The sequence below is a fragment of the Petaurus breviceps genome, unplaced genomic scaffold, assembly GCF_028583685.1.
Source record: "Petaurus breviceps papuanus isolate PSGF00001 unplaced genomic scaffold, PetGlider_PUasm1.0 77, whole genome shotgun sequence".
Classification (NCBI taxonomy): domain Eukaryota; kingdom Metazoa; phylum Chordata; class Mammalia; order Diprotodontia; family Petauridae; genus Petaurus; species Petaurus breviceps.
In genome coordinates, this window is record NW_027186492.1 from 5,157,632 (window position 1) to 5,184,021 (window position 26,390).

A 26,390-nucleotide genomic window follows, 5' to 3' on the forward strand; every position below is an offset into this window, starting at 1 on the left:
ATTTGGAACTATGCCCAAAGAGCTATAAAACTGTGCATGCCCTTTGACCCAGCAATACCACTTCTAGGTCTATATCCCAAAGAGATCATAAAAATGGGGAAAAGACCCACATGTACAAATATATTTATAGCAGCTGTTTTTGTGGTGGCAAAGAATAGGAAATTGAGGGGATGTCTATCCATCAATTGAGGAATGGCTGAAAAAGTTGTGGTATATGAATGTAATGGAATACTATTGTGCTATAAGAAATTAAGAGCAGGCAGACTTCAGAAAAACCTGGAAAGACTCATATGAAGTGATGCAGAGTGAAATGAGCAGAACTTAGTTGATAATGAGATCCACATCCAGAGAAAGAACTTTAGAGTCTGAATGCAGATGGAAGCACACTATTTGCTCTTTTTTTGTTGTTGTTTTGTTTGGTTTCTTCTTTCTCATGGTTCCTCCCATTAGTTCTAACTCTTCTTTACATCATGACTAATGTAAAAATATATTTAATATGAATGTATAAGTAAAGCCCCTATCAGATTTCATGTCATCTTGGGGAGGGGGGAAGACACAGTGGGGGGAGAAAATTCAAAACTCAAATTCTTATGGAAGTGAATGTTAAAAACTAAAAATTAATTAATTTTAAAAAGAAAATTGCATTTCAGTATAATTGACATCTTTTGTAACCTTATGTATTTTATTTTATGCATTTAAAACATTATTTTGAGAAAGGAGTCACTAGGCTTTAATCAGATTGCCAAAAAGGTTCATGATACACACAAAAAAGTTAAGAACCCCTGATCTTGTCCAGCCCCCTTATTTCACAAATGAGGAAGATGACCAGAGAAGTTGTGACTTCTTTAAGTTCACATAGGTGAACAGAGCTGGAATAGTCAGTCCTCTGATTCCAAATTAGGCATTTTCCTCACTGCACCACACTGCTGATTTTGGTTGGACCCCCCAAGCCCTTCATCTTCCCTGAAGTTTCCACTTGGCTAGAGCTACTTTAGCTTGGTTAGCTAAAGAGGATACATTTAGTCCTGCCTAGTCACAATCAGCTTGTGAGGGGAGAGAGAAGAGACAGAGACAGAGACAGAGACAGAGAAAGACAGAGACAGAGAGAGGAGAGAAGAGGAGAGGAGAGGAGAGGAGAGGAGAGGAGAGGAGAGGAGAGAAGAGAAGAGAAGAGAAGAGAAGAGAAGAGAAGAGAAGAGAAGAGAAGAGAAGAGAAGAGAAGAGAGCCTTGATCATGACATTCTCTCCTCATTACAGAGATGAGAAAACCAAGGCACAGGCAAGTCAAGTGAATTGTATAAGGTCATTCAGGTAGTAAGCATCACATGTAGGATTCAAACCCAGGCCTTCTGATTCCACAGCCAGTGTGCTTTCCACTACAACGTATCTGAAGTTCTGCTGGACTAGAACCACAAGGGTTCTTACTTCTTCACAATGGAGGCTTTGATTGTCCAGGGATCTTTTGTGTAGAATTCGTGTGGGGTCCCACTTAACGTGAAAAAAAAAAAGAACTCTGAACCTTTCTCCCTCAGCCTGACTACTCTGAAATGCACATGTATGCACACATACACACACAACTTTCTTCTCACGTTATATGTACACAACCATCTTCTATTTCCAAAGCAGTCTGAAAATCTCTACCAGTCCCTGGAGAGATAAAATAGGAGTCTCTGCCTCACAGAGGGAGAGGTATCCAAGAAGAGGATTCTTCTCCAACCAGACTTCCAGGCTAAAGCAGGTCAAAGCTTCTTGGGCTGTGGAGTTGCTGTGACTGGTCCTGCAGAAAGAAGAACTAGATCTTATCCCTGCCCTGTCTCCTCCTCTCTTCCCCTTGCCATCCTTAGCATTCCTGCTGAGGACCCTCATGGCCAGTGACTCACTCCAGTAGCTTGCTGGAACCCCAAGGGATCCTCATCTCCCAGCCTGCCTCCGCTGCAGGGCCTTGCGTAGAGCAGACCGCACAACCTCTGCATTGTTCAGCACATTGTATCTGTTCAGTTCCACCAGTCGCTCAAACTCGTTTGGCTGGTAAGTGAAGTTCATCATTCCATAGGCATAGCTCTGGTCCTTTATGTCAAAGCTGGCAAAGTCCTTCTCCTCTGGTGTCTCTCGCTCCATGCCTATAGTCAAAGAAAGCAGGAGGGAAGGGACAGAGCAGAGTTAGGGGGTCTATACTTTCTGTAAAATTGAGCTGCCTAGTATACAGACCACACCTCTCACTTGGAGAACCTGGGAAGGGTTCTCCAACCCAACCTTATCTACTTAGATTTCCACATCTGGAGGAGCTGGTGGGCACCCCTACCCAACCAGGAACTCAATGAAGCTCCTGAGATCCAATAGTGGGAGAGGAGCAGAGACCATGATGGACTCAGAGATCTCTGGTATGGCCTGTCTCAGTGTTTCTGCTGGAGGAACCATGTGAGTCAAGTGCCAGGTTTGGAGTCAGCAAGACCTAAGTTTGAATCCCAACTCACACACTTACCAAGCAAGTCTTACCAAGCCTTGGTTGCTTCTTCTGAAAAATGGGGGCGGGGGAAGAATAGCACCTACCTGCCAGGATTGTTGTGAGAATGATATAATGTATGTAAAGCATTTGTAAATCTTTTTTTTTTGTCTTTTTGCGAGGGGGAAGGAAGGGCAGTTAGGGTTAAGTGACTTGCCCAAGGTCACACAGCTAGTAAGTGTTAAGTGTCTGAGGCCAGATTTGAACTCAGGTCCTCCTGACTCCAAGCCCAGCACTCTATTCACTGCACCACCTAGCTGCTCCTCTTCCTCCTACTACAATTGTTATCATCTGCTTTCTGACCCCACTTGAGAAAAGCAGTAGCAGAAGATCATTTGAACCATGACCAGCTGCACAAGACCCAGGTCCTCACCCATCTCACCTGGTGCCTTGTATTTTTGGAAGGTACGATTCACGAGGGGGAAGTGTAAAACAATGGGCACTCGGGGATCCTCCGCATCATCAAATACATAGCATTCTTGGGGCTCTGACATGTCCTCATGTTTCAACTCTATCCGAGGAAAGGGAATGTCTCGATCTTGGCAGTACTCCTCAGTCAGCTTCAGGACCTTGGACAGAGAAAAATAGCCTATGGTTCTTCCTGTTGCCCTACCCCCCCACACACACACACACATACACACAAACATTATCAAACCCTCTCACCCCCACAAATAAGATCTAAGCTGCAACCCTGTGAGAAGCTGGTGGCGGAAGGAGGAAGGCCTTCTCTTTCCCTATCAACACCTCTCTCAATAGAGAGAGGTAGTATGGTACAAGGGATAGAGCACTGGAGTTGGGGAGTCCAGGAAGGCCTGGGTTCAAATCCCAATCCACATATGTCCTAGCTATGTGACCCTGGACAAGTCACTTAACCTCTTATCTTCAGTTTCCTCAGCTACAATAGAGGTGTAATAATAGCCCCCTACTCCTCACAGGGTCATTATGAAGACATGCTTCTTTGGCAATCAATTGTTTTTTGTTTTGTTTTGTTTTGCTTTTTGGAGGGCAATTTGGGGTTAAGTGACTTGCCCAAGGTCACACGGCTAATTTCTGTGTTAAGTGTCTGAGGACTCAGGTCCTCCTGACTCCAGGGCCGATGCTCTACTCACTGCGCCACCTAGCCGCCCCCATCAATCTATTGTTGACTGAGTTCATACCAATGTCATTCACAGACATTGCTTATTTTACAGGCTGCCTCCAGAAGTAAAGCCACATCAACAAATCTAATGTGATGAACCTGTTATTAGCCTTTAGCATGGTTCTCTGCTTACTCCAAAAGCATTTTTGTGGGACTTTTACCTATTTGTCAATGTTCTAAGAATGTCTATCAATCCCCTCCATTTTTGCTGTTAAATCTTTCAATGTCTAGGGGTAATGGACCTTATGTTTTATTAATATTGTATGTGTTTTCATTCAGATGCTTCCCAAATGTATTACCTTTCACTTAAAATTCCAAAAGCATGCATTAAGGCTAATATTGTGTAGGTACTGATTACTTTAAACATGTTCTTCCCTTTCAACTTTGACCGAAGAATGTTAATAAGTCCCTTACAGTATTCTATCTCCTTCATAACTTCCTGCCCAATGCATCTTGCCAGAGGGAGACCAACCTATGTGTAAATATGGTCTTTTTCCAGGGTTCACTATAACCCCTGAATTCAAGCACAAAGAATTCAGTCTCAATCTTTCAACAATATATATAAAGAACTGTACAAGTTCAAATGACATTTTGAAAAAGATTCTATAAGATGCAAATTGTAATGGATATACATATGATTGTAGTGGAAAAAGATTCCATGAGATGTAGGACTTGATAAATGTGCTATTTGGTGGAGCCATATAGCTCGATGTCATCCATATACATCAAGTGGCTAATGTTTGGTTCAACTCTTTAATTTGGAAGCCACCTTAACTTATACTTGGATGATAATAGATTTAAGGCTAGGCAGATCTATAATGAATTTAATCTGTCTGAAATGCCACATTTAATATGAATTAGTCTTAACATTATTGTGTGGGTGTCAGTGTTTTTCCTTTTTTCCTAAAAACCTTTAAATTTTTTTAACATTTTTATTTAGTTCTGGGTTCCAAATTCTATCCTTCCCTCCTGCCTCCTTCTCTCCCCCCCCTCCCAGAGATGGTAAGCAATCAGATATAGGCTATAATGTGAAATTATGTAAAAGATTTCCATATTAGTTATTTTGTACAAGAAGACTCTAATAAAAGAAAAAATGAAAGAAAGTGAAAAATAACATGCTTCAGTCTGTATAGAAACAATATCAGCTCTTTCTCTGAAGGAAGATAGTATGCTTCATGATTAGGCTTTTGGGATTGTCTTGGATCTTTGTATTGCTAAGAATAGCTAAGTCATCACAGTTTTTCATCATGTAATATTGCCATTACTATGTGCAATGTTCTCTTGATTCTGCTCACTTCACTATGCTTCAGTTCATGTAAGCCTTTTGAGGCTTTTCTGAAATAATCCTGCTTGTCATTTCTTACAGCACAATAATATTCCATTACAATCATAAAACCCCAGTTTGTTCAGCCATTCCCCAGTTGATGGGCATTCCTTTAATTGTCACTTCTTAGTGTATCAGTGCTTTTAATAAAGAATAGTTTTTTAATACTCCAGCTCTAATTCTCACTGTACTTGGGTCTATTTCATATATTTATAGTAGATGAATCAACAAAGGCAGTCTAGATGGTATGGTCCTTTTAGACCATTTTGTTTAATAATTGTTCAGTTGTATTCAACTCCTCATGACCCCATTTGGGGTTTTCTTAGCAAAGATACTGCAGTGATCTGCCATTTCCTTCTCTAGCTCATTTTACAGATGAGGAAATGGAGGCAAAAAGGGTGAAGTGACTTGTCCAGGGTCACATAGCTAGTACGTATCTGAGGCTGAATTTGAACTCAGGAGAATGAATCTTCCTGACTCCAGGCCCAGCATTCTATCCACTGTACCACCTAGCTGCCCTGGTTTAATAATTACTGAGTCAATAATAAGTTATATTTTATATCCTTGAGACTTTGAGGCACATTCTTTTTTTCCACAAATGATAAGTTGTTTTCCTATGTCTGGACAACATGTACAATCAGTCCAACATAATGACAGAAGTAATTTCGATCAGACAAAAAACAAAACTCACACCATTAATGTAATGAACAGAAATTATGTGAAGCGTGGCTGCATCATTGTATCGTATACAACATGATGCAATCTTGTGTCATGATTCTTTTCATGATACGTTCTGTGAATCTTTTATAAAAAGGACACTAAGGGTCTATATTTGTAAGAGTCACTGCTGTTCGGGGCGGCCAGGTGGCTCAGTGAGTAAGAGCACCGGCTCCAGTGTCGGGATGACCTGGGGATCAAATCCGGGCTCAGATACTCAGCACCACACCCAGACATAATAACTGGCCGTGTAACCTTGAGCAAGTTACTTAACCCCGATTGCTTTAAAAAAAAAAAAAGAGTCACTGCTGTTCTTACCTTTTGGTAATCAATATGTCATGTGTTCTGCTAAGAAAAGTAGCTGTGTGGGCAAGTAGGTGGCTCAGCGGAAAGAGCACTGGGACTGGAGTCAGGCGGACCTGAGTGCAAATCCAGTCTTAGACATTTACTAGCTGTGTGACCCTGGGAAAATCACTGAACTCCTCGTTTGCCTCATCTGTAAAATGATCTGGAGAAGGAAATGGCAAACCACTTTAGTATCTTTGCTAAGAAAACTCCAAATGGGGATCACAAAGAGTCAGACACAATTAAACAACAAAAGATCGGTTTGGGCTTACATCTGAGAGAAAACTGGTCAAGTGCCTTATAAATACTTTGTACACTTTGTGAAGTGTTTAAGACAATAAATACGCATCTTGTCTGGCGCCACCACTTCCAAGTTCTGCAGTGATGTTCATCTGCCACCTCCCTGAATGTAATTTCTGCTGTTCATTACATTAATGTTCTGTGGGCTTTCTGTTTGTTTCCTGTTTGATCCAAATTCCTTTTGCCGTTGTGTTGGACGTGCAACAGTACAGACCAATGCTGTCTACAGTGGGGGCTCTGTACTCAGGGTGAGCAAAGGGAATCGGTAAGATCGGTGGAGGGGACTTGGGATGTTAAGAAGACTGAGGTGGGGGAGGGAGAAGGAAGGGAGATGAGGACAAGATGGCTATTCTCCCAGTATTTGGAGGGCTGTATGTGGAAGATGGATTCAAGTTTTCCTGCTTGATCACAGAAAGCAGAAGTAGGAGGAAGAATGGGTTGAAACTGTAGAGATAAACTTCCATTTAATGCAAGGAAAATCTTCATGGTGATAGTTATCCCAGAGTGGAAGGGTATAGTGCTCTAGGGTTCCTGTCCCTTGAGATCTTTAAACAAAGCCTGAATGACTACTTGCTGTATATCTCATGAAGGTGATTCTTGTTCAAATGGGGATTGTACTAGAGGCCTTCTGAGTTTCTTTCCACTCAGAGGTCATCCTGTTTTAGCCCCTTTCTATAAAGGATGGGATTGAGGGAAAGGTTTTACTAACAGCTGGCATTTATATTATACTTTAAGATTTCCTAAGCACTCTTACATATTCAGAGTGTCCCAAAAGTCTTAGTGCAGTTGCAAGTTATTAAAGCATAAATGCTGTATTATCTTTTTTGATCTTCACAACTACCCTGGGAGGTAGGTGCTACTATTATTATTATTATTACCCCCTGTGTTTTAGAAATGAAGAAGCTAAGAGAGAGGTTAGGTGACTTGCCCAGGTTTACATAGTCAAATAAGTATCTGAGATGGGATTTGGACTCAGGGGTTCCTGATGTCAAGTCCAGTACTCTAATCACTCACTGAACTGCCTAGCTGCCTCTTTTTAAGCTTGTGAGACATGAAGACAGGGTCAGAGGGGCTCATCACCAACTTTGTTATCACCATGAAATAAAAGTGACTCTAAACAAAGCTGATGTGGGATCTGTACAAGTAAAGGATCTTGTGCTAACCCTGAATGGAACACCTTTGGCCACTCTCTTCCCTCCTCCCACCCCATCTTCAGCTTCCTTCTCCACCCTAACAACCATCCCTCTTCCCCAAAGGACTTCCCCTCAGTGGAACAATTCTTTCTCCTCCTCGGAACCCACATCTGCCATCCTTAAAATAAGCTCAGTAACTCCTTCTCCCCCTCCCCCAAAACCTGGGTCTGTTCAATCAATCAACAGCATTTATCGAGAGTTTTCAATGTGCTGGCCACATTCTAGCTAAAGCTACTCATGAATCACACCCATTTCTGTGGCCAGAGCCCCCACTACCAGTGCATTCACCATGGCCTCTCCAGGAAATGCACCCATTCATAAGCATCTGCACAGAAACCCAACATTTCCAGGGAAGGGTGAAGTGACTCTCAAAATGAGCCAAGTTTGACTGCTGGAGCATCACACACACACACACACACACACACACACACACACACACTCACACACACGCCTCAAGTCCTACCTCAAATGGAGTTTCCAAGGAGTAGTCGAAGGACAAGATAACATCCACATCTCTCTGAGGCAGCAGCACCAGTGGGAATGGAGAGTTGATGGCAAAGCCTCCATCTACCAGGTGGAGAAACTTCTTCATGGGTGTTAGCTTATTGGGAAGAGCATCTGGGTGGTTGACTGGAAGGGAGGAAGAAAGGGAGGGAGGGAGGGAGAGAGGAAGGGAAGAAGTGAAGAAGGGAGGAAGGGAAGAAGGGAGGAAGGGAGGAAGGGAAGAAGGGAGGAAGGGAGGTAGGGAAGAAGGGAGGAAGGGAGGTAGTGAAGAAGAGAGGTAGGGAGGAAGTGAGGAAGGGAGGTAGGGAGGTAGGGAGGAAGGGAAGAAGGGAGGAAGGGAGGGAGGAAGGAAGGGAGGGAAGATTTAATAAATGCCTACTATGAGCCAGACCTTACGCCAAACATTTTTGAGAACCTAGGCAGTACAGTAGATTGAGGGTCAGGATATAGAGTTGGGAAGACCTAAGCTTAAATTGTGTTTCAGATACTTGCTAGTAGAATATGACCCTGGGCAAGTCATTTGACATCTCTCAGCCTCAGTTTCTTCTTCTGTAAAAGGGGATAATAAAAGCACCTTCCTTACAGGATTGTAGTGAGGATCAAATGAGATAACATGTAAAAGAGCTTTGCAAAGCTTAAAGCACTTTGTAAATGCTGTTATTATTATTATTATTACCGTGTTTCCCCGATAATAAGACCTATCCCGAAAATAAGCCCTCCCCTTACTGTGTAAGATTCCTCTAAAATAAGCCCTCCCCCGAAAATAAGCCCTATTGAGATTGCTACTGTAGTGAAGGTGATCCCCTGCACTACATGCTACATTACGGTATCCTCTGTATGCACCGTCCTCCCCCTCCCCCCCGTGAAACGCACGCCATGCTCCGAGCTGCATCCAATCAGAGCTGCAGCAGTGAGCATGTCATCCTGTTCTTCCCCAGTGATTTGCTTATTGAATAAAGGTACATTTTTTTGTTCACATTTACCTGTTTATTAAAATTGCTGTCAATGTTCATTAAAATAAGCCCTCCCCTGATAATAAGCCCTCTGGTGTTTTTCTGTCCAAAAAAATAATAAGACAGTGTCTTATTATCGGGGAAACACGGTATTAGCTGATGTTTGACATGTCTACCTAGCAAAAATTTTCACTTCCCACACACAGATTACAAGGGACATGTGGCCTTGAGGCTACATGTGACCCTCTAGGTCCTCAAGTGGGACCCTTTGAAGAATCTAAGCATTTGGATTCAAAGGGCTGCACTTAAGGACCTAGAAGGCCACATGCGGCCTCAAGGCCGCAGGTTCTGCATCTAGACTAACATGCAAGATATGTATGTGAGGCTTGGGGCACAGATCTGAACTCATGGTCACTCCCTTCTGCCCTCTCCCAGAATCCCCTCTGGCTATGAGAGAAAAGCACCCCCCCCACAGACACCACACACACACACAAGATCAGAATCTAACAAAACACCCCCTTAACCCTTATCTCCTGTTCATTACTCAGCACTGACACTCAGAGAAGACAAATCCACAAACACGAAGGCTGATTGAGTGTCAGTCTTTGGGGGAAGTCACCTTTCTTGGTTAAAAATTCCTTGCTCTCAGTGTAGTGTTCGTGCAGGCAAAGTCCTTGGATAAAATTGAAGTTTTCCCCAGCAGTGAAGCGGGAGGTGAAGATATCCAAAATGGTCTGGGTGAAAATGCCTTGTGGGACATAGAGCTGGGTCTTTAACCGGGCTGGGTCCAGCAGCTGTAAGGTCTCACAGTCATCTGAAGGGAGAGAATAAGGATGAGGACAAGGCAGAATTAGAAGTAAGATGGTAGGCATAATAATAATAAATAATGTTTTTTAATTTTTTAATATAATAATAAAAACAAGTAGCATTTATGTAACGTGCTAAGCATTTTACAATTATCATCTTACTTGGTCCTCATAACAACCCTGGGAGGTATGTGCTCTTAAGAACCCCATTTTACAGTTGAGGAAACTGAGGCAAAGATAGGTTAATAAAAATAATAATAGCTAACATTTACATAGTGCTTATTTACATAGTGCCAGGCACTGTGCTAAGCACTTTTATAAATATTATCTCATTTGATCCTCACCGCAATAGGTGTTATTATCCCCATTTTACAGATGAGGAAAACTGAGGCAAATTAGAAGTTGCCAGACTTGCACAGCTAGTAAGTGTCTGAGGTTAGATTTAAACTCGAATGCTCCTGAGTCCAGGCCCAGCACTCTCTCTACTGCACAAATCCTAGCAGGGGAGGGGAGAAGGAAGATAGAGATGGAACAGATGGAGGGAGGAATATAGTGGTGAACGGTGTTTCAACACAATTGTCCACTAAGAGTTGCCTGGTCAAGGTTCTGGTTTTAGAATGCACCAGATCTAGGTCAGGCCTTGAGCTCCTCTGTATTCTACCTCTTTCCTCCCCCACTTCTTTTTCCCCTCCAGACTTCTGTTTTAGAAGCTCCCTGAATTCAGTCCAATATCTGGATTCTTTATTGACTCTCTCCTCTCCTCACTCTCTACCAAGGTCCCCAGGAACAGGAACCAAAGGGCAGTCAGTTTTCTGGTCAATCCCCTCCCTCTCCTCCCCTTTTTCTGCCACCCCTCCCATTCCCACCTTTTTCATTAATGCTACTTCTGTGAGAGTCCAGGAAGCTGACCCCGGAGCCAATTGTCCTCTGGAAGATCTCATCCAGGTTGATAGCAAAGGCGCTACCCCACATACCTGCAGAAGGAGAGGTGTAGGCAAGGAAGGAGATGCTTGTGTTCATGGCACTTTGTCCCTGGCTCCAGAACCCAAACCACAATTCATTCCTTCTTTCCTACTCCTCTGTCTAGCACCCCACCCCACATATGCAGGAGGAGTCCCCTGTGGCTGAGATATCAAAATACATGGCCCCACAATACTCCTGAATGCTGCCAGCCCAAACCAGATTAAAATATAACTGGGAAATTTTAACAAAATAATAAATAAAATATAGATTATATTACATTTTAAAAAGAAGTCAATAGGTGGTAGCAGGGATCCTTACAGACAGTTTAGTGGCCCTCATTTCTATTTGGATTTGACACCACTGCCCTATGAGACAGTGGGTACAGTGCTTGACGCTGAGCCTTGACTCCTCTTCAACCATGCCTACTTCTATCACTGAACTCACCTTGCAGGTAGCAGATTCGGGGCTCTGGCCAAGACCTAAGCAGACGCCCCATGAAGAATTCGGAGCCAAATAACTCTGTGGGGACAAAAGCCCCGTATTTGGGAAAGCCAACCTCATAGGGAGTGAACTCACACCACTCTAAAAAGGATGGAGGGAGAATTACCCAGAGAACCTTCAGGTGAAAGGGCCCTTCTTCCCATCCTCCATCCCTTGTATTTGAAAGGGGGAATGACTCTCTCCTCAATCTTCCCATAGCCCCATTTTATGGCTGTACCCCAACATCTACCACCTTCCTATCATACCCTTCCCAGTGATAATTCCCCCTCCACTCTCTATGGGGATCACTCCTGCCCCAACTTCCACCACTCTCCCCAACCCAAGAAACCTGCGAAATCCTGGCTGGATATATTCCTATGGACGTTGATGCCTGCATAGATGGGATAGGGATTCTGACCCTGAACGACTGCTGCCCGCTGGTCAGACAACTTGACTGGGTTTTCCTGGGCAGGACAAAAGAAGGGGGTTCGGCCTTCTAGGCAGAAAGACTGGAAGTTCAGCCCTCCTGCTTTTGGACTTGGTTGCTTCTGTCTCACTCCCCCACCTCCAACCATCCCTTTGTGGCCTTGAGGTAGGTGCACACGCTCCCAGGATGCTCCAAGCCAGGTTATTGGTTTCTTATAATCTCGGGATGTGATGTCCACCCTCATTTTGTTGGTTTGGATTTTTGAGGCCAGTTTTCTAGAGGTTGCTTATTTCCTTCTAGACACCAGGGTTACAAAGGCCCACTGCCAGGCACCTTGGTATCTTGGATTAAAGGAGCATAACCCAAGTTCCCAGGTTCTCCCACAAATACCACTACTAGGCCTATGCTACAAAAAGATAAAAGAAAAAGGATCTATATTCATAAGTTTTCTCTGTAGTGGCAAAGAAGGGATACTCAACAGTTGAGGAATAACTAAACAAATTATGGTATAAGAATGTGATGAAATACTACTGTGCTATAAGAAATGATGAAAAGGAAAGTTTCAGAGAAACCTAGAAAGACTTGTATGAACTGGTAAAGAATAAAGTGACCAGAACAAGGAAAACAATTTATACAGTAACAACATTATAAAGACAAATACATGGGGAGGCTAGGTGGCACAGTGAGTAGAGTGCTGGCCCTGGAGTCAGAAGGACCTGAGTTCAGATCCAGCCTCAGACACTTAACACACACAAACAAAAAACCTAGCCATGTGACCTTGGGCAAGTTACTTAAACCCAAATGCCCTCCAAAAAGCAAAAAAAAAAAAGACAAATACAGTTATCCTTTCTATATCATAACTTTTCCCATCATGGTTTTGATAGATCCTGGTGGGGGGGCGGGCATAAGAAATTAAATGGGAATTTCTTGGGAGTTTTGTGAAAGCCACAGATAATACAAGAAGGTCAGTAGATGAGATAGAAAAAATTTAGAAATTCAGAAATGTATAATATATATATATAATATCATATGTATAATATCAACCCAAATTTCACAATAAAGTACTATGAACACCACATAAAAGAAAAAGGAAAAAAATTCAGACTTCTCAGGTACAAACATAGGACCAAAAAATTTTATGTGGATTTTCAGATTGTGGGGGCACTGTACCCCAACCCCATGATATGGAAGGGATAACTGTAATTTTCAAAGACATTAGCACTCCTATCAATGCAATCATCAGACATGCAACCCACCTCCTAATAAACAAGTGATTGATTCCAGGTACAAAATGAGACATGTATATTTAGGATATGGCCAAATCCATGATTTTTGTTTAATTATGCATATTTGTTACAATGGTTTTGCTTTGATTTGGGGGAATGGGGATTAAGAGGGAGAAAATGGGAGAGAAAATAAATGTTTATTAATTTAAAATTGAGTAAAATTTTTTTAAAGTATCCTTTTATTTTTATTTTTGCTTTCTGGAGGGCAACTGGGGTTAAGTGACTTGCCCAAGATCACATGGCTAGTTTTTTGTGTTAAGTGTCTGAGGCCACATTTGAACTCAGGTCCTCCTGACTCCAAGGGCTGGTGCTCTATTCACTGTACCACCTAGCCTCCCCTTAAGTATTTTTTTTTTTTTAAAGAGAGTCAAGAAACAATGAGGAATGGGAAATCACTTTGACTGCCCAGAGGGGAATCTGCCTCCCTCGGCCCCACCTCCTCCCCTAGCCCTTCTCATACCTCCTGATACAGGAAATACTCAATAAGGAGACCCCAAAGGTCAATGAGAGATGCGTTAAGACCACTATTCTCTCGGGCCATCAGCTGCTGGCTATAATAGCGCAATTGGTCAGACAAGAAGGCTCCTGTTTTGGTGCTGCACACAAAGTTTCTTGCTTGCCTTGTTGGGCCCTGCAGTGATGTCTGGGACCAAGCAGGGTCTTTGTAGATGGTGGAAATGCACCTGGAGAACAGGGAGCATCATCATTGCAGGTCTGAGATGGTGATGGAGGGAGGAGAAAGGAGAAAGGAGGCATAGTCAAGCCCAAAACACCAGGGGTCACTGCCACCCAACTCTTATTTGTGTCTGGTTCCATTCATGAGGCAGGAACCTGAACTTATGGATATGAGCATTCCTGGGCACTGAAGCCATTTCCCATTCAGTAGAAGTGTTATGATACAAGCTACCTCCTCAGTGGTACCTGACCCCATCAAGGACATTCACTCCTGAGTCCTTGGGAAGATAGGACAGCTCCCAAGCTGAAGGAATCAGAGCCCTCTGGTCCTCTTGTCTGTCACTATAATGGGAATGGGAATTTGAAGACCTTCCCTGCCCCCTAATAGGCTGAATATAATCACATGAAACCTGTGGTAAAAGGAGTTTATTGAAGGGTGGAGCAGAGCCCACAGGAAGCTGAGAGTCAGAGCAGCTAGACAGAGGGAGAAGAAAAGACAGCAGGCAAGCAGAGAATTAGGCTTGTGAGTAAATGTTTGTTTGTGGGAAGGCTAAAGAATGGTGTGGCACTCTGCTCTGTTGTAGTGTATTAACTTCTATGTTGCTCTGATGGACTTGGTTTCCTGGTGCTAGGATTTGGTTTTCTGGTATCTGAATAAATGTTTTGCTTCTGTTTTCTATATGGAAAATCTGTTATATTTTGAGATTGAGCACTATGCTGGCATATTTACAGTTGTTGTGAATATTGCATTGGTGCTACAGTCACCTACCAGGTAGAACCTGAGATTCCGCTTAGGTAGGTCACAGTATCCAGGAAACCCAGGTCCTGTAGCCCAGTCAGGCTGCCATACAAGGATGTCATGGCTCTGGTCCCACCCCCAGTGCCCAGCACAGCTACCACCGGTACCTGAAGATCAGACAAAAATCAATCAATCAAATATGTATTAAAGAACTGTCTTTGCCTCTTTTTGCATACCTGGTGCTTAGCATGGTGCCTGGCACACAGTGAGACATCAATAACTTTACGGCTTGATTGCCTGCTATGTGCTAAGGCCCTCTGCTAAGTGCCAGAGACACAAAGACAAAAAGAAAATAACTGCAGCTAGAGGAATTTACATTCTAATGGAGATCAAACTACACAATAGATACAAAATAAATTAAGGTACTTTGGGGAGGAAGAGCACTAAGGGTGGGTGGAAGGGCAGAGGGAGTAGGGGGGGGGGGAAGGCCTCATGTCTGAAGATGATGTTTGAACTGAATTCTGAAGGAAACCGGCGATTCCAAGGCGCAGAGATAAGGAGGGAGAGATCGTTCTAAGTACTGGGGACCACCAATGCAAAGACAGAGATGAGAGATGGGGCAGCACATGTAGATGGGCTGGGGACGAGACCAAATCCAAAGTAATTGAGGAAACACAGAAATCCACAAGATTCTCCCTTCCCTCTTCTACCCACCAAGAAAATGCCATCAGTCTAAAAGCCATAAACAAAAAACCCCACCAAGGCACTAAAACTGATTAAAAGGAACTTGTGGGGGTGGCTAGGTGGTGGGCTCAGAGAATAGAGCACAGGTCCTGGAGTCAGGAGGACCTGAGTTCAAATCCGACCTTGACACACTTACTAGCAGTGCGACCTTGGGCAAGTCACTTAACCCCAATTGCCCTCCCCTCCCCCCTCCAAAATAAAATAAAAGGAACTTATGATTTGACCCAAAGCCCTTCAGGACATTGTTCTGCAAGTCCAGTTGGGGATAAAATGTTTCATTTAGCAAGTCACAATTATAGGACCCAATATCAACCTATGTCAGGGTGTTGTATATTTTGAAGAAATGGAGGGGAAATTTATTTTCCTACACACAACCCCCTTCTTCAAGCACTTAGGACTGCATTTACAACAAGAATTTATCCTCCAAATACTAACGGTAATGGCAGTATTTGTCTTGATATGCTAGAATCACAGTCATGTCCTGCTACAGCTATTTCTAAAGTTCTTTAGTCTGTTTGTTCACTGCTATGTGATTCAAACGCAGATGGCCCCTTTTGTGGGGAGACAAGTTCAACAGATTATCTGGGGAATAAATTCAGAAGGATACCATACAATGCTGCCTTAAAGCCAGAACAACCTGCATCACTTTTTCATTGTTGTTCAATTGTTCCGGCTCTCTGTGACCCCATTTGGGCTTTTCATGGCAAAAATACTGGAGTGTTTTGCCATTTCCTTCTCTAGTTCATTTGACAGATGAGGAAACTGAGGTAAACAGGGTGAAATGATTTGCCCAGGGTCACACAGTCTGAGATCAGACTTGAAGAAGTAAGTCTTTGAAGATGAGTTTTCCTGACTTCAGGCCCAGCACTTTATCCATATAGATTCTACTAAACCAAGCTCCACATTTGCAGATGGTGCTACTCTTGGACCACCTGAGGAAGATTTGGGGAGAAAGTCTAGCTTGTTGGGGTCACTGAAGTCAGTGTTATCATTTCATGACTCTGACAGCTAAGATCTTAATAAAGTGGGACAGATTATGAGTATCTTGGATTTATCTCTGGTTTAGGTAGGCACAAGGAAATGGAGTTGGAAAGTATGAGTTAAGTGACTTGCCCAGGGTCACACAGCTAGTAAGTGTCTGAGGCTGGATTTGAACTCAGGAAGATGAGTCTTCCTGATTCGAAGTCCAGGTCTCTATCCACTGCATCATTCAGCTGCCTCACCTGTATTATAGCTGGAATAAACTTTGATTTACTGCTCCTTTTTTATCTGGCTGCTCAGAGATCTGGCCTCATCTTTTTAACATTTTATTATTTGTTTACTGTCTCCCCATCCCCCACCCTCCATTCATTCATCTGAGAAAACTTAAGTTCATACAGCTTTGGACAATGAATGCCTTTAAAGACTGAAATGTATACGACTATTAGGTCTGTTTTCTAAGGTGGTCAGGGAAAAAGGAAAAGAACCTAGAATCAGGATTGAGGAACCTGTGGCCTCGACGCCACATTGGCCTTCTAGATCCTTGGGTACAGCCTTTTGACTGAGTCTGAGTTTCACAGAACAAATCCTTTTATTAAGTAAGGAGATTTGTTCTGTAAAGTTTGGATTCAGTCAAAAGACCTCATTCAAGGACCTAGAGGGTCATGTGCAGCTTTGAGGATACAGGCTCCCTACCCCTGAAGATGTTTGAAAATATAGATATCGTAGCTCTCTTTGTGGTGGCAAATGACTAGAAATTGAGGGAATCCCCATCACCTGAAGAATGGCTTGAAATGCAGTATATGATTGTGATGGATTGCTGTTATGATGAGCTGGCTGATTCTAGAAAAACATGGAAAGACTTGCAGGAAATAACGAAGAATGAAATGAGTGGAATCGAGAAATAATTGGATACAGCAGCAGCAAGACTGTTCAAAGAATAACTGTCAATGACTGAACCACTCTGAGTATTGTAAATATTTAAATCAACAGGGGTGGCTAGGTGGCACAGTGAATAGAGCACAGGTCCTGGAGTCAGTAGAACCTGAGTTCAAATCTGGGCTCAGACACTTAACACTTACTAGCTGTGTGACCTTAGACAAGTCACTTAACCCCAATTGCCCTCCAAAAAGCAAAAAAAAAAAATATTCAAATCATCTATAAAAGACCTATGAGGGAAGATGGTATCCACTTCCAGAGAAAGAATTGATAAATAGAAGTACGTTTAGTATGGTTTTACATACTATATACATATGTGTGTATGTGTGTGTGGAATGGTGGCCTTTTTTAGTACAGGGTGGGGAGGGAGTGAGGGAGACAGTTCTGTTAGAAATGAATGTTTCTCTCTTGTATTTAATAACTAATTATTACATTCAGACCAAGGTTTTTCTCCTTTTCTACTTCTTCATCCAAAAACCAACCAGTGTGGAAACTCTCTCTTAAAGATTTACTCAGGCCAAGATCTAATCAGACAGTAAAAGAAATCCTAAGTTTGGGCTAATAGATATGGTATTCCTGCTCACTGTGTTTGCTCAGACAGGTCTGGGAAAATGCTGATTTTTATCAAGACAGGTACTTATGGAAATTGATGTTTCTTTGACCAAGAATTGGGTGATCTAAGTCATGTACCCCAAAGACTCTCTCCCTCTCCCCTCTCCCTCTCTCTCTGTCTCTGTCTCTCCCCCTCCCTCTCCCTCTTTCTCTCTGTCCCCCTCTTCCATTCCCACTCCCTCTCCCTCTCTCTCTCTCTCTCCCTCTCCCTTTCCTCCTTCCTGTCCCCTTCCCCCGCTCCTGCTCCCACTCTCACTCACATTTCCAATCCTCCTAAATGTTAGTGCCTTCCCTCTGGTGATTATTTCCATTTATTCTGTATATAATTCGTTTGTACATAATTGTTTGCATGTTGAACTAAGGGCACTGTGAGAATGCACCAGGTATACAAGGACAAGGCTATCACCCCAAGGTAATAAGGTCCCACTGGCCCTGTGGTCCAGAAGCTGTATTCCACACCTGATCATTCCGGGGGGCTTCGTCCAATTCCAGCACCTTCTGTAGAGCCTTCGACACCACTTGTTTCCTCTTGTCCAAGAACATCTGCTCCCCTTTGCACAGGTCAAAACCAAGGCGAAGATCAAGGTTCCTGGAGCTGCCCTCCATGGGAGAAGAGAGGTGGGAAAGCATACAAAGCTGGGAGGGCAAAATGAGGCTCCTTCTTGCCCAGAGGACCCCCTCCCTCCCTCTCTATAGAAGCAGCTCCAGTATAGGCCCAGATCTGCTGTTTCCCATAGACAGAACCCAAGGGGTCCCCAGGAAGAAGAGAGATTTCCCAACTAATCAAACCCCATGGGCCTGTGTTGGACAGCCTGAACTCAGCAGAAATGGGGAGAGCATAGCAAAGGGAAGAGGGTGGTGGATAGAGACAGGAGAGCTCAGAGAGATGGCCCAGTGTACTGCCTGGGGACTCAGCCCTGGACAGCTGTTGCCCATCTTCCCCCAGAGTCACCTCACCTTACTTCTGCCTTGAGGCTCAGATTCAGCTCAGACCCCTGAAACAGAAAAACAGGCCTGATCTACAGCATCTGGCCTATGTCTACATACCCCTCCCCTAGAGAGACTGTGCTCCACCCACCACTACAATCTTCACCCTTTCTCCCTCTGCAGTCCTAGCCCCCAATGCCAGAACTCATTTCCAGAGTAACTCTTGGGATCATAGATTTAGGGTTAGAGGCAGCCCGGTGGGATTATGGAGAAAGACATCACTGGATCTGGAGTCAGGAGGACACGAGTTCAAATTCTGCCTCAGACTCTTACCTTCTTTTTTTTAACCTCTCAGCCTCAGTTTCCTCATCTGTCAAATGAGGATAATAATATATCCCAGGGTTGTTGCGAGGATAAAATGAGATAATATTTGTGAAGGGCCTTTTAAACCTTAAAGGGCTAAGAGAGGTCATTTAGTGTAGCCTAATTTTACAAATTAGGAACTGAGTCCCAGAGAAGTTCAGTGACCAGTCCAGGGTCACACAGCATGTGTTAAGAAGCAGAATTTTAATCCAGGTAGGTCCAGAGTCAGTACTGGGTCTGCCCAGTCTGGTAAACTGTCACATATTGCCACACCTTCCTTCCACCCTGCCTTTACAGTTAGCACTGCCCAGACAAGATGATAGATCCTAAGAACTGCTTCTCATCCTCCTGGGCCTGAACTCTACATAAACCGCTCCCAGGCTCCACTTTGGCAAGTGAGGGGACATGCAGAGATGATGAGATTTGCATGATCTGGGACACCTGGGACCTCCAATGTCAGGATTTTACCTCTCCCAGAGTCACCAAATGCTGCACCTCCTGGTCCAGGGGCAATGAGGAAAGGGGTATCTCCTCTCTACCCAGTATCCTGGCTTGGGTCTCCAGTTCAGGACTCTGGGGGAAAGGAAACAGCCAGCAAGATGGGTTAGGATGAAACAGAAGTTGAAGGCAGAGACCACCAGGGTCCCCAAGAAAAAATTGCCCCAGATTAGGAGCTTTTGAATAATACACTGTTTGTTTGTTTGTTTTCCCAGACCTATGATTTCACTGGTGTGGGCACCTCCTGGTGAACTCGTTATATTTTCCCCAAAATCCTCCCTTCTTTCAAACTTCCCTTTTACTATGAAGGACACCACCATTCTCCCCGTCACCCAGGTATCATCCTTGGCTCTCCTCACTCTCTCTCACTACTATCCCCCAGATCCAATGTCTTACCAAGGCCTGTCACGTCTACCTTCTTACCATCTGTCCTATGTGACTCATTCTCCTCTGACACTGCCCTCCATTACCTCACACCTGGACTGTTACAATAGTCAACTGGTGGGTCTCTTGCCCTCCTTCTGTCTAACCTCCACTCTGCTGTCAAAGTGATCTGCCCAATGCATAAGTCTGACCACTCTTCCCACCCTTGCTAAACTCTAGCAGACCCCTTTCACCTCTAGGATCAAATAGAAAATCTTCTGTTTGGCATTCAAAGACTTTTTTAACCTGGTCCCCTCCTATTTTTCCAGTTTTCTTACACCTTGCCTAGCTCCAAGTACTTTGTGATCTAGTAACAATGGTTTTCCATCTGTTACTCAAACAAGAAAATCTATGTCCTGTGTATTTTCAGTGGCTGTCTATCATGCCTGGAATTCTCTCCCCACTCATCTCTGCCTCCCGGCTTCCTTCCAGTCCCAGCTAAAATTCCAACTTCTATAAGGGGCTTTTCCCAATACTCCTAAATTCTAGCATCTTTCCTCTGTTGAATGTCTCAAACCCATCCTGTACATATCTTGCTTGTATATATTTGTTTTCAAGATGTCTCCCCCATTAGACTGTGAGTTCCCAAACAACAAGGAAAGTTTTTTCCCTTGCTTTATGTCTCTAGCACCTATCACAGAGCCTAGCCCACAGTGGGCACTTAATAAACCCTTGCTCACTGGCTAATGGATGAAGAAATTTCTTCTACCCATGCAGGTCAGCGATCTGTCTTGGGTCAAGAGTTCTTAACTGTCTTTATGTCATGGACCCCTTTGGCAGTCTGGTTTCCAACTCCATGACAGAAATGATAATTAATAATCAACAATTTGGTTTTTTTCTATAGTCCTCATTTCAAAGTTCAGTCTTTGAATTAACTCTCCTCAATCTTCGTCAGACACCATGCAACCTTACAAGGAATTTCTAACATAAGGTGAATTCCACTCAATCAAGCTTGGGTAGAAATAGATTCTTTTCTCTAGATTGCCCAAGGCTGAGCAGGTGGTCTAGGTATAGAATCGTCTCTCTGTCCAAGAGCTGACATGATGTCACTCTCATCCCTTCATTCAGAGTACGTTCACTTCTCTTTGTAAAGTCCATCTCTCATTAATGGTTAACCACTCAAGAGTTGATTGCATCCTCAGGAACACCCTTCTTCTAAGGGCGTATAAGCCATGAGCCTGCCACCATAATTATCTTTGACATTCAAGAGTGCCACTAACCTTCTATTAAAAATGCTATCATTATTAATAAAATGACTAATTACCCAGAAATTACGTTTCTCGAACTTTTTAAACACCACATCCTTCTGACTTATGCTACTTTTGCTACCATCAATAACTCTGTCCTCATTGAACACTTACTGTATAATGCCTAATCTCATTAGTATTTTTTTCACGTGTGTTTATCTTGTCCCAGCAAGACTGCAAGCAGTACCCATACACCTCTGGCATCCTACCTTCCCCCCCACCTCCAAAGCCTAGCACATAGCAAATATTCAAATATTTGTCAATTCCTTCCCTCCCTCAAAAAAAATTATGGGGACTTTGCCATTCTGAAATGTTAAATATGATAAAGATATTAATCAAAATAAGGAAATAGAGGTACACAGGGCCAAGAAAAGTTGTAGGCCTCCCTTACCTGCTGCAAAACTATGTTCAGCCTGGATTGCAGGATAGGGTTCACATGAAAGACAAAGGTGTTTGGAGAGCCCTCCTCTGGAGGTAAATATTTGGGAAAGGACTGTGTCTTCTCGTAGGCCCCAGGCACTGACACCTGTATCATCCTGTCTCCTGAGATCAAAGGGCCAAGGAAGAAAGGTTCTGGGGTAATCCCAAAGACACCAAATGCCCCTCAGCTAGCTCCTGTTCCCCTGGACTGATGGCACTCCCCCCTGCTCCATCTTGGATTCCTGATGGCCAAGGCTAGAATACTAGTGGGTGATCCAGGAATCCACAGGGAATTAGAATGGTGGAAGGGAAAAGGTGATATATTACAGAAGTTAAATGGGAAGGGGTAGAACAGAGTAGGGAGGTAGAGATAGTATAGAGTCATATATTTAGAGCTAGCAGGAATCTTGGTGACTGAGGCCAACCTCCTCATTTACCAATAAAGAAACTGAGGCTTAGAGAGATTAGTTGATTTGTTCAGGGTCACACAGCTAGTAAATGTCTCAGGCAAGATTCAAACCCAGGTCTTTCTGACTCCAAGTCAAAATGCCCTGTCCACTAGGTCATGTTGATTCTCTCAGGTCTTTTGGAAGGGAGAGAGAAAGCTTCCCACCCTCTTCCTCCCAGACTCTCTCTCAGGGCCAGCAACTTAGGTCCTATTTATTGCTATTACACAAAAAAGGTTGAGATTGATAAATCCTCCAAGAAATTCCCCTTCTATCTCAGTTCCTTGAAAACCAGACCACTGAAAGCCTTAAACCTATCCAAGGAGAAAGTAAGAAACCAAAGACAGCCAGAGAAACTCACCATCTTTTTGCCACAGGGCAATAGCCTTTTCTTCTATGGTGCCTTGGATTCTCAGACAGGGTTGGGCCTATGGATAAGGAGAAGAACAGAGGAATCAGGGACAGGCAGGTGGGCTGAAGAGACCCCTCTCAAAGCATCTTTTAGTAGTCCTTTCACTCCTACTCAGGACTTGATGCTCAGGACTCCTGACCCAGTCCCTTGGGATTCCCATTCAGCATTTCCCAAGTTTCTAAGGAAGAGCTCATTTTGAAACCTGGCCTAGGGATGTAGTGAATGTTGCCAGAATTTCAGAGCTCCAGGAAACCCTAGAAAGCCAGTCCTATGAAAGGGCCAGATGGGCCAAGGTTATGGGGTAAAGAGGCTAACACCAGAAACCTTCTTAAAGTAGGGACAGAGAGGAGAAACTGGTAGGGAGAAATATGGGTTTTCATAATTCCTTTAGCCATCACAGAAGCCCAGAAATCTGGTAGCTGAGTTGCCCCCCATGATGCTCCTACAGCCTCCCCAAACCCTCTGAGGATGATTCCATCATTCTATCTTAATCTTTGGTGATTAATATACAATGTATAAATGTACAATGAAGGATTAAATAGATGCCCATCATCCAGCAATAGGATCTCCTCAAAACTCCCCTTCTCTACTCACCACCAGGATCCCATTAGTGATGACTTCAGAGGCAGGCACATTTCTGCACAGAACAAGGAACTCATGTAACTGGGAGCTACTAAAACATCACAATCTAAACAGCTGAACAAGCCCAGGTTGCTGGGTTCCCCACTCCCAAAGCTGGGGTAAGAGCCAAGTCCAAACAGCAGCATGCCAGGGATGTCTTGGTTAGTCCCGATTTAGAGCCCCAGAAGTCCAGGGTGTTTCTGAGAATTAGGTCTGTGGACCCAAGGGTGGCAGTGAAATCCTCTTTAGTCTAGCACACAAAGCAGTAACTAGGACAGTGCTACTGGGCTTTTCCCCAGGGTGCTGACACACAAAGGAGCTAGTTCTCCATCCAGGGTAGGTGAGGAAAACTCCAGATCCCTTGAGTGTAGATCCCTCAGAATGCTATGAAAAGGGCTATATTTCTTTGGATTTTTTTCCATTCAGTTAGAAAGAGGTGCAGATAGATCCCAGGAAGTTAGGGGACAAGCAGTAGGTTGAACAATGGTTCTCTGACTATAAACTACCCAAAGAGAGGGGACATATCAGGTTCCCAGCTGCTCTGAAGCAGCGGTCATTCTTCTATGCACCACGATCAGATGAGATAGGGCAACTCTCATACATTCCTGGGATGAGTAGTAAACTGGGAATCAGTCCTCTGGATCCTCTCTATTCCCTTCTGTACTGAATTTGCCTCAGGTGCCAGAATTCCTAGCTTTGTACAGAATGACCCAAGGACTCATGTCCTCTATGACAGTAAATAGCTATGGCTAAGTCTGAGAGCATAGACAGGATCCTGCAGAACTTACCCTTTTTCCAGGAGAAATTCCACCTGCAGTTCCTCTTTGTCCTGTAAGGAGGTGAATGAGCATAATTAACCAGTTCAACCCTTAAATCCCCTAGCTTTTTGACCTATCCCTGTCCAAACTCCAGGCATGGATTACACAAACCCAAGTACTAATGGAAACTAGCACCCAACAAACAAAACTGATGTCTCAGAATCTTGGTACCAAAGAAGAAATATGAGAAGACACTTCCCCTCGTTCTTTTACAAAGGCCCAGGGTGTGGGACATGGAATGGAACGTGATTTTTTTTTATGTATTGCTTTCTTGAATTTTTTTCTCTTCTTCCTCTTTTTAAAAAAATTTTCTTTGTTGTAAGAATTTCTGAGACATGGGGAATTCTAGGTGATGCAAAACCAAAAGATAATCAATAAAAATCTATTTTTTTAAGTAGACTAAACTTTTTTTTGCCTGTAATTCTTCACCTCTCAGCCCTTTGCAATGCAGCTTCTGACCCCCACCATTAGAGTGAAATTGCTCTCTGCAAATCATCAATGATCTTTATTGCTTAATTCAGTACCCTTTTCTCAAGCCTCTTCCTTCTGGACCTCCCCTGACATTGCTGACCACTGGGATACTTTTCTCTCCTCCCTGAGTTTTTAGAATGCTTTTCTCATCTGATTCTCTTTTCTGTCTGAATGTTACTTTTCTGTCTCCTCCACTGGACCGTCATCCATATCCTGTTTATATAGAAGAGAATTGGCCTACGTTTCTCACTTCTTTCATAACACACTCTCAGGGCTCTTTTGAACTTCCATGGTTACAATGATCTCTCTGCAGATGACTCTCAAATCTACATATCTAACCTTCATTTCTCTCCTGTGATCAAGTCCCATATCTCCAGCTATCTGCTGGATACTCTAACAGGATGAAACATAGGCATCTCAAATTCAACACATCCAAACTACAAAAGACTCATAATGGAAATATCCATAACCAGAGAAAGAACTACAGACTCTGCAGATTGAAACAAACTATTTGCTCTCTCTCGTTTGTGTTTTGTTTTTTTATCCCTTCTTTTTCATTGTTCAGTCCATTGATTATAATCCTTCACAACATGACTAACGTTCAACATGAAGGTATTTGTAGAACCTATATTTGATTACATGCTGCTACGGGGCAGGGGGAGAGGAAGGAGTGGGAGGGGGAGAAAAGAGGAAAGGGGAGAAAACTGGAAATTTAAGAGATTGTGGAACTGAATGCTGTAAATTAAAAGTAAATTAAAAGAGCTCAATAAAAAATATTTTTAAAAAAATCAACACGTCCAAAATGGAACTCATTATCATTCAACTCACTATCTTTCCCCTAGAACCCACCCCTCTTCCCATCTCCCCTATGTCTATCAAGGGCGCCATCATCTTTCCAGTCATCCAGGTTTGAAATCTCCCCTCTCTTACCTCTCATATTAAATCAGTTGCCAAACCTTGATGATCCCATTACCTCTCTCTCTTTTTTTTTTTTATTTCTTCACTCATACAATCACCCACCTTAATTCGGACCCTCATCATCTCTCACTGGTCTGCTATGATAACTTCATAATTGGTCTCCCTCCTTCTAGATTTTCCCCTTCCTCTCCAATCTGTCACCCATTGAGTTGCCAAAATTGGCATTCCTAAAGCAATTTTTTTTCAATGTGTTGATGCTTTGCTGACTTGTTTTCTCTTCTTCCTCTTTTTTTTTTTTTAAATCTTGGTTGCATTGGCTCTCTTGAGAAAGGTGAGAGAGAAGTCCAAAAGCAAGAGTCTATAGGATATTATACCCATTTGTGCATGGAACAATGAGAATGACTCTAGTTCTAACTTTCTCCCTATTATTTTGCTACTCTGTATTAAAACACTAATTTTTTTTAAAAAGCATTTTTATTGCTATTTTTAAAAAGCATTTTAAAATTGCTATTTAAAAAACATTAAAAACTGCTATTTTTAAAAGTATTTTTATTACTATTTTTTAAATACAGCATTAAAAAAAATAAAGTGTCAATAGTTCCCTATTACCTTGAAGATAAAATATAAATTGTTTTGCATATAAAGCCCTTCCCAGCCTGGCTCTGCCCTATCTTTCCAAACTGATTTAATGTTACACACAAACCCACAACCCCCTCCCCAATATATACACATAATCTTTGGTTCTGGCCAAATTGGCCTACTTGTTATTCCCTGGATATTAACATTCCATCACTCTCCTTAGTTTTGGCCTGGAATGCTCTCCCTCTCACCTCTGCCTCTTGGAACCCCTAGCTCCAGCTCCCTTCAAGGCTCAGCTCAAGTAACATAACACCACCTATATAGATCTCCCAGTTCCTAGTGCAAAAAAAAAAATCACTTTGTTCTTTGTATATATTTATTCCTGATTTATTTATGCATATATTGCTTCTTCTCAATACAATGTAAGCTCCCTCTGGCTCAGGAACTCTCTTCATTTTTTACTTTGCCTCTTACAATGCCTGGCACAGGGCAGGTACTTGATAAATAAATCATTTGCTCTCCAATATTGTAGCTCATCAACTTTTGCTGTGCCTCCACCACCCTCAGGAAGGATTGCACTTAAATTTTTTTTCATAATATTTTATTTTTCTCCCAATTACA

The 26,390-nt window shown here is 43.0% G+C and overlaps 1 protein-coding gene across 1 annotated transcript in view; it reads right to left on the reverse strand.

The window, feature by feature from the left end:
• Nucleotides 1–234: 234 nt before the first annotated feature.
• The window catches only part of PLA2G4F (phospholipase A2 group IVF), a 33,668-nt gene continuing 7,512 nt past the window's right edge, over nt 235–26,390 (reverse strand). The window contains exons 5-21 of the mRNA XM_069105821.1: nt 23,772–23,812; nt 22,957–22,999; nt 22,312–22,378; nt 21,476–21,627; nt 19,385–19,489; nt 18,584–18,621; nt 18,086–18,221; nt 14,384–14,520; nt 13,400–13,622; nt 11,576–11,690; nt 11,191–11,328; nt 10,650–10,757; nt 9,597–9,791; nt 7,984–8,150; nt 2,886–3,072; nt 1,881–2,120; nt 235–1,777 (exon numbers count right to left, since the gene is read on the reverse strand). Coding sequence (XP_068961922.1) covers nt 1,912–2,120; nt 2,886–3,072; nt 7,984–8,150; nt 9,597–9,791; nt 10,650–10,757; nt 11,191–11,328; nt 11,576–11,690; nt 13,400–13,622; nt 14,384–14,520; nt 18,086–18,221; nt 18,584–18,621; nt 19,385–19,489; nt 21,476–21,627; nt 22,312–22,378; nt 22,957–22,999; nt 23,772–23,812 — 2,061 coding nt within the window. The 3' untranslated portion in view covers nt 235–1,777; nt 1,881–1,911. The remainder of the gene's footprint in view (nt 1,778–1,880; nt 2,121–2,885; nt 3,073–7,983; nt 8,151–9,596; nt 9,792–10,649; nt 10,758–11,190; nt 11,329–11,575; nt 11,691–13,399; nt 13,623–14,383; nt 14,521–18,085; nt 18,222–18,583; nt 18,622–19,384; nt 19,490–21,475; nt 21,628–22,311; nt 22,379–22,956; nt 23,000–23,771; nt 23,813–26,390) is intronic.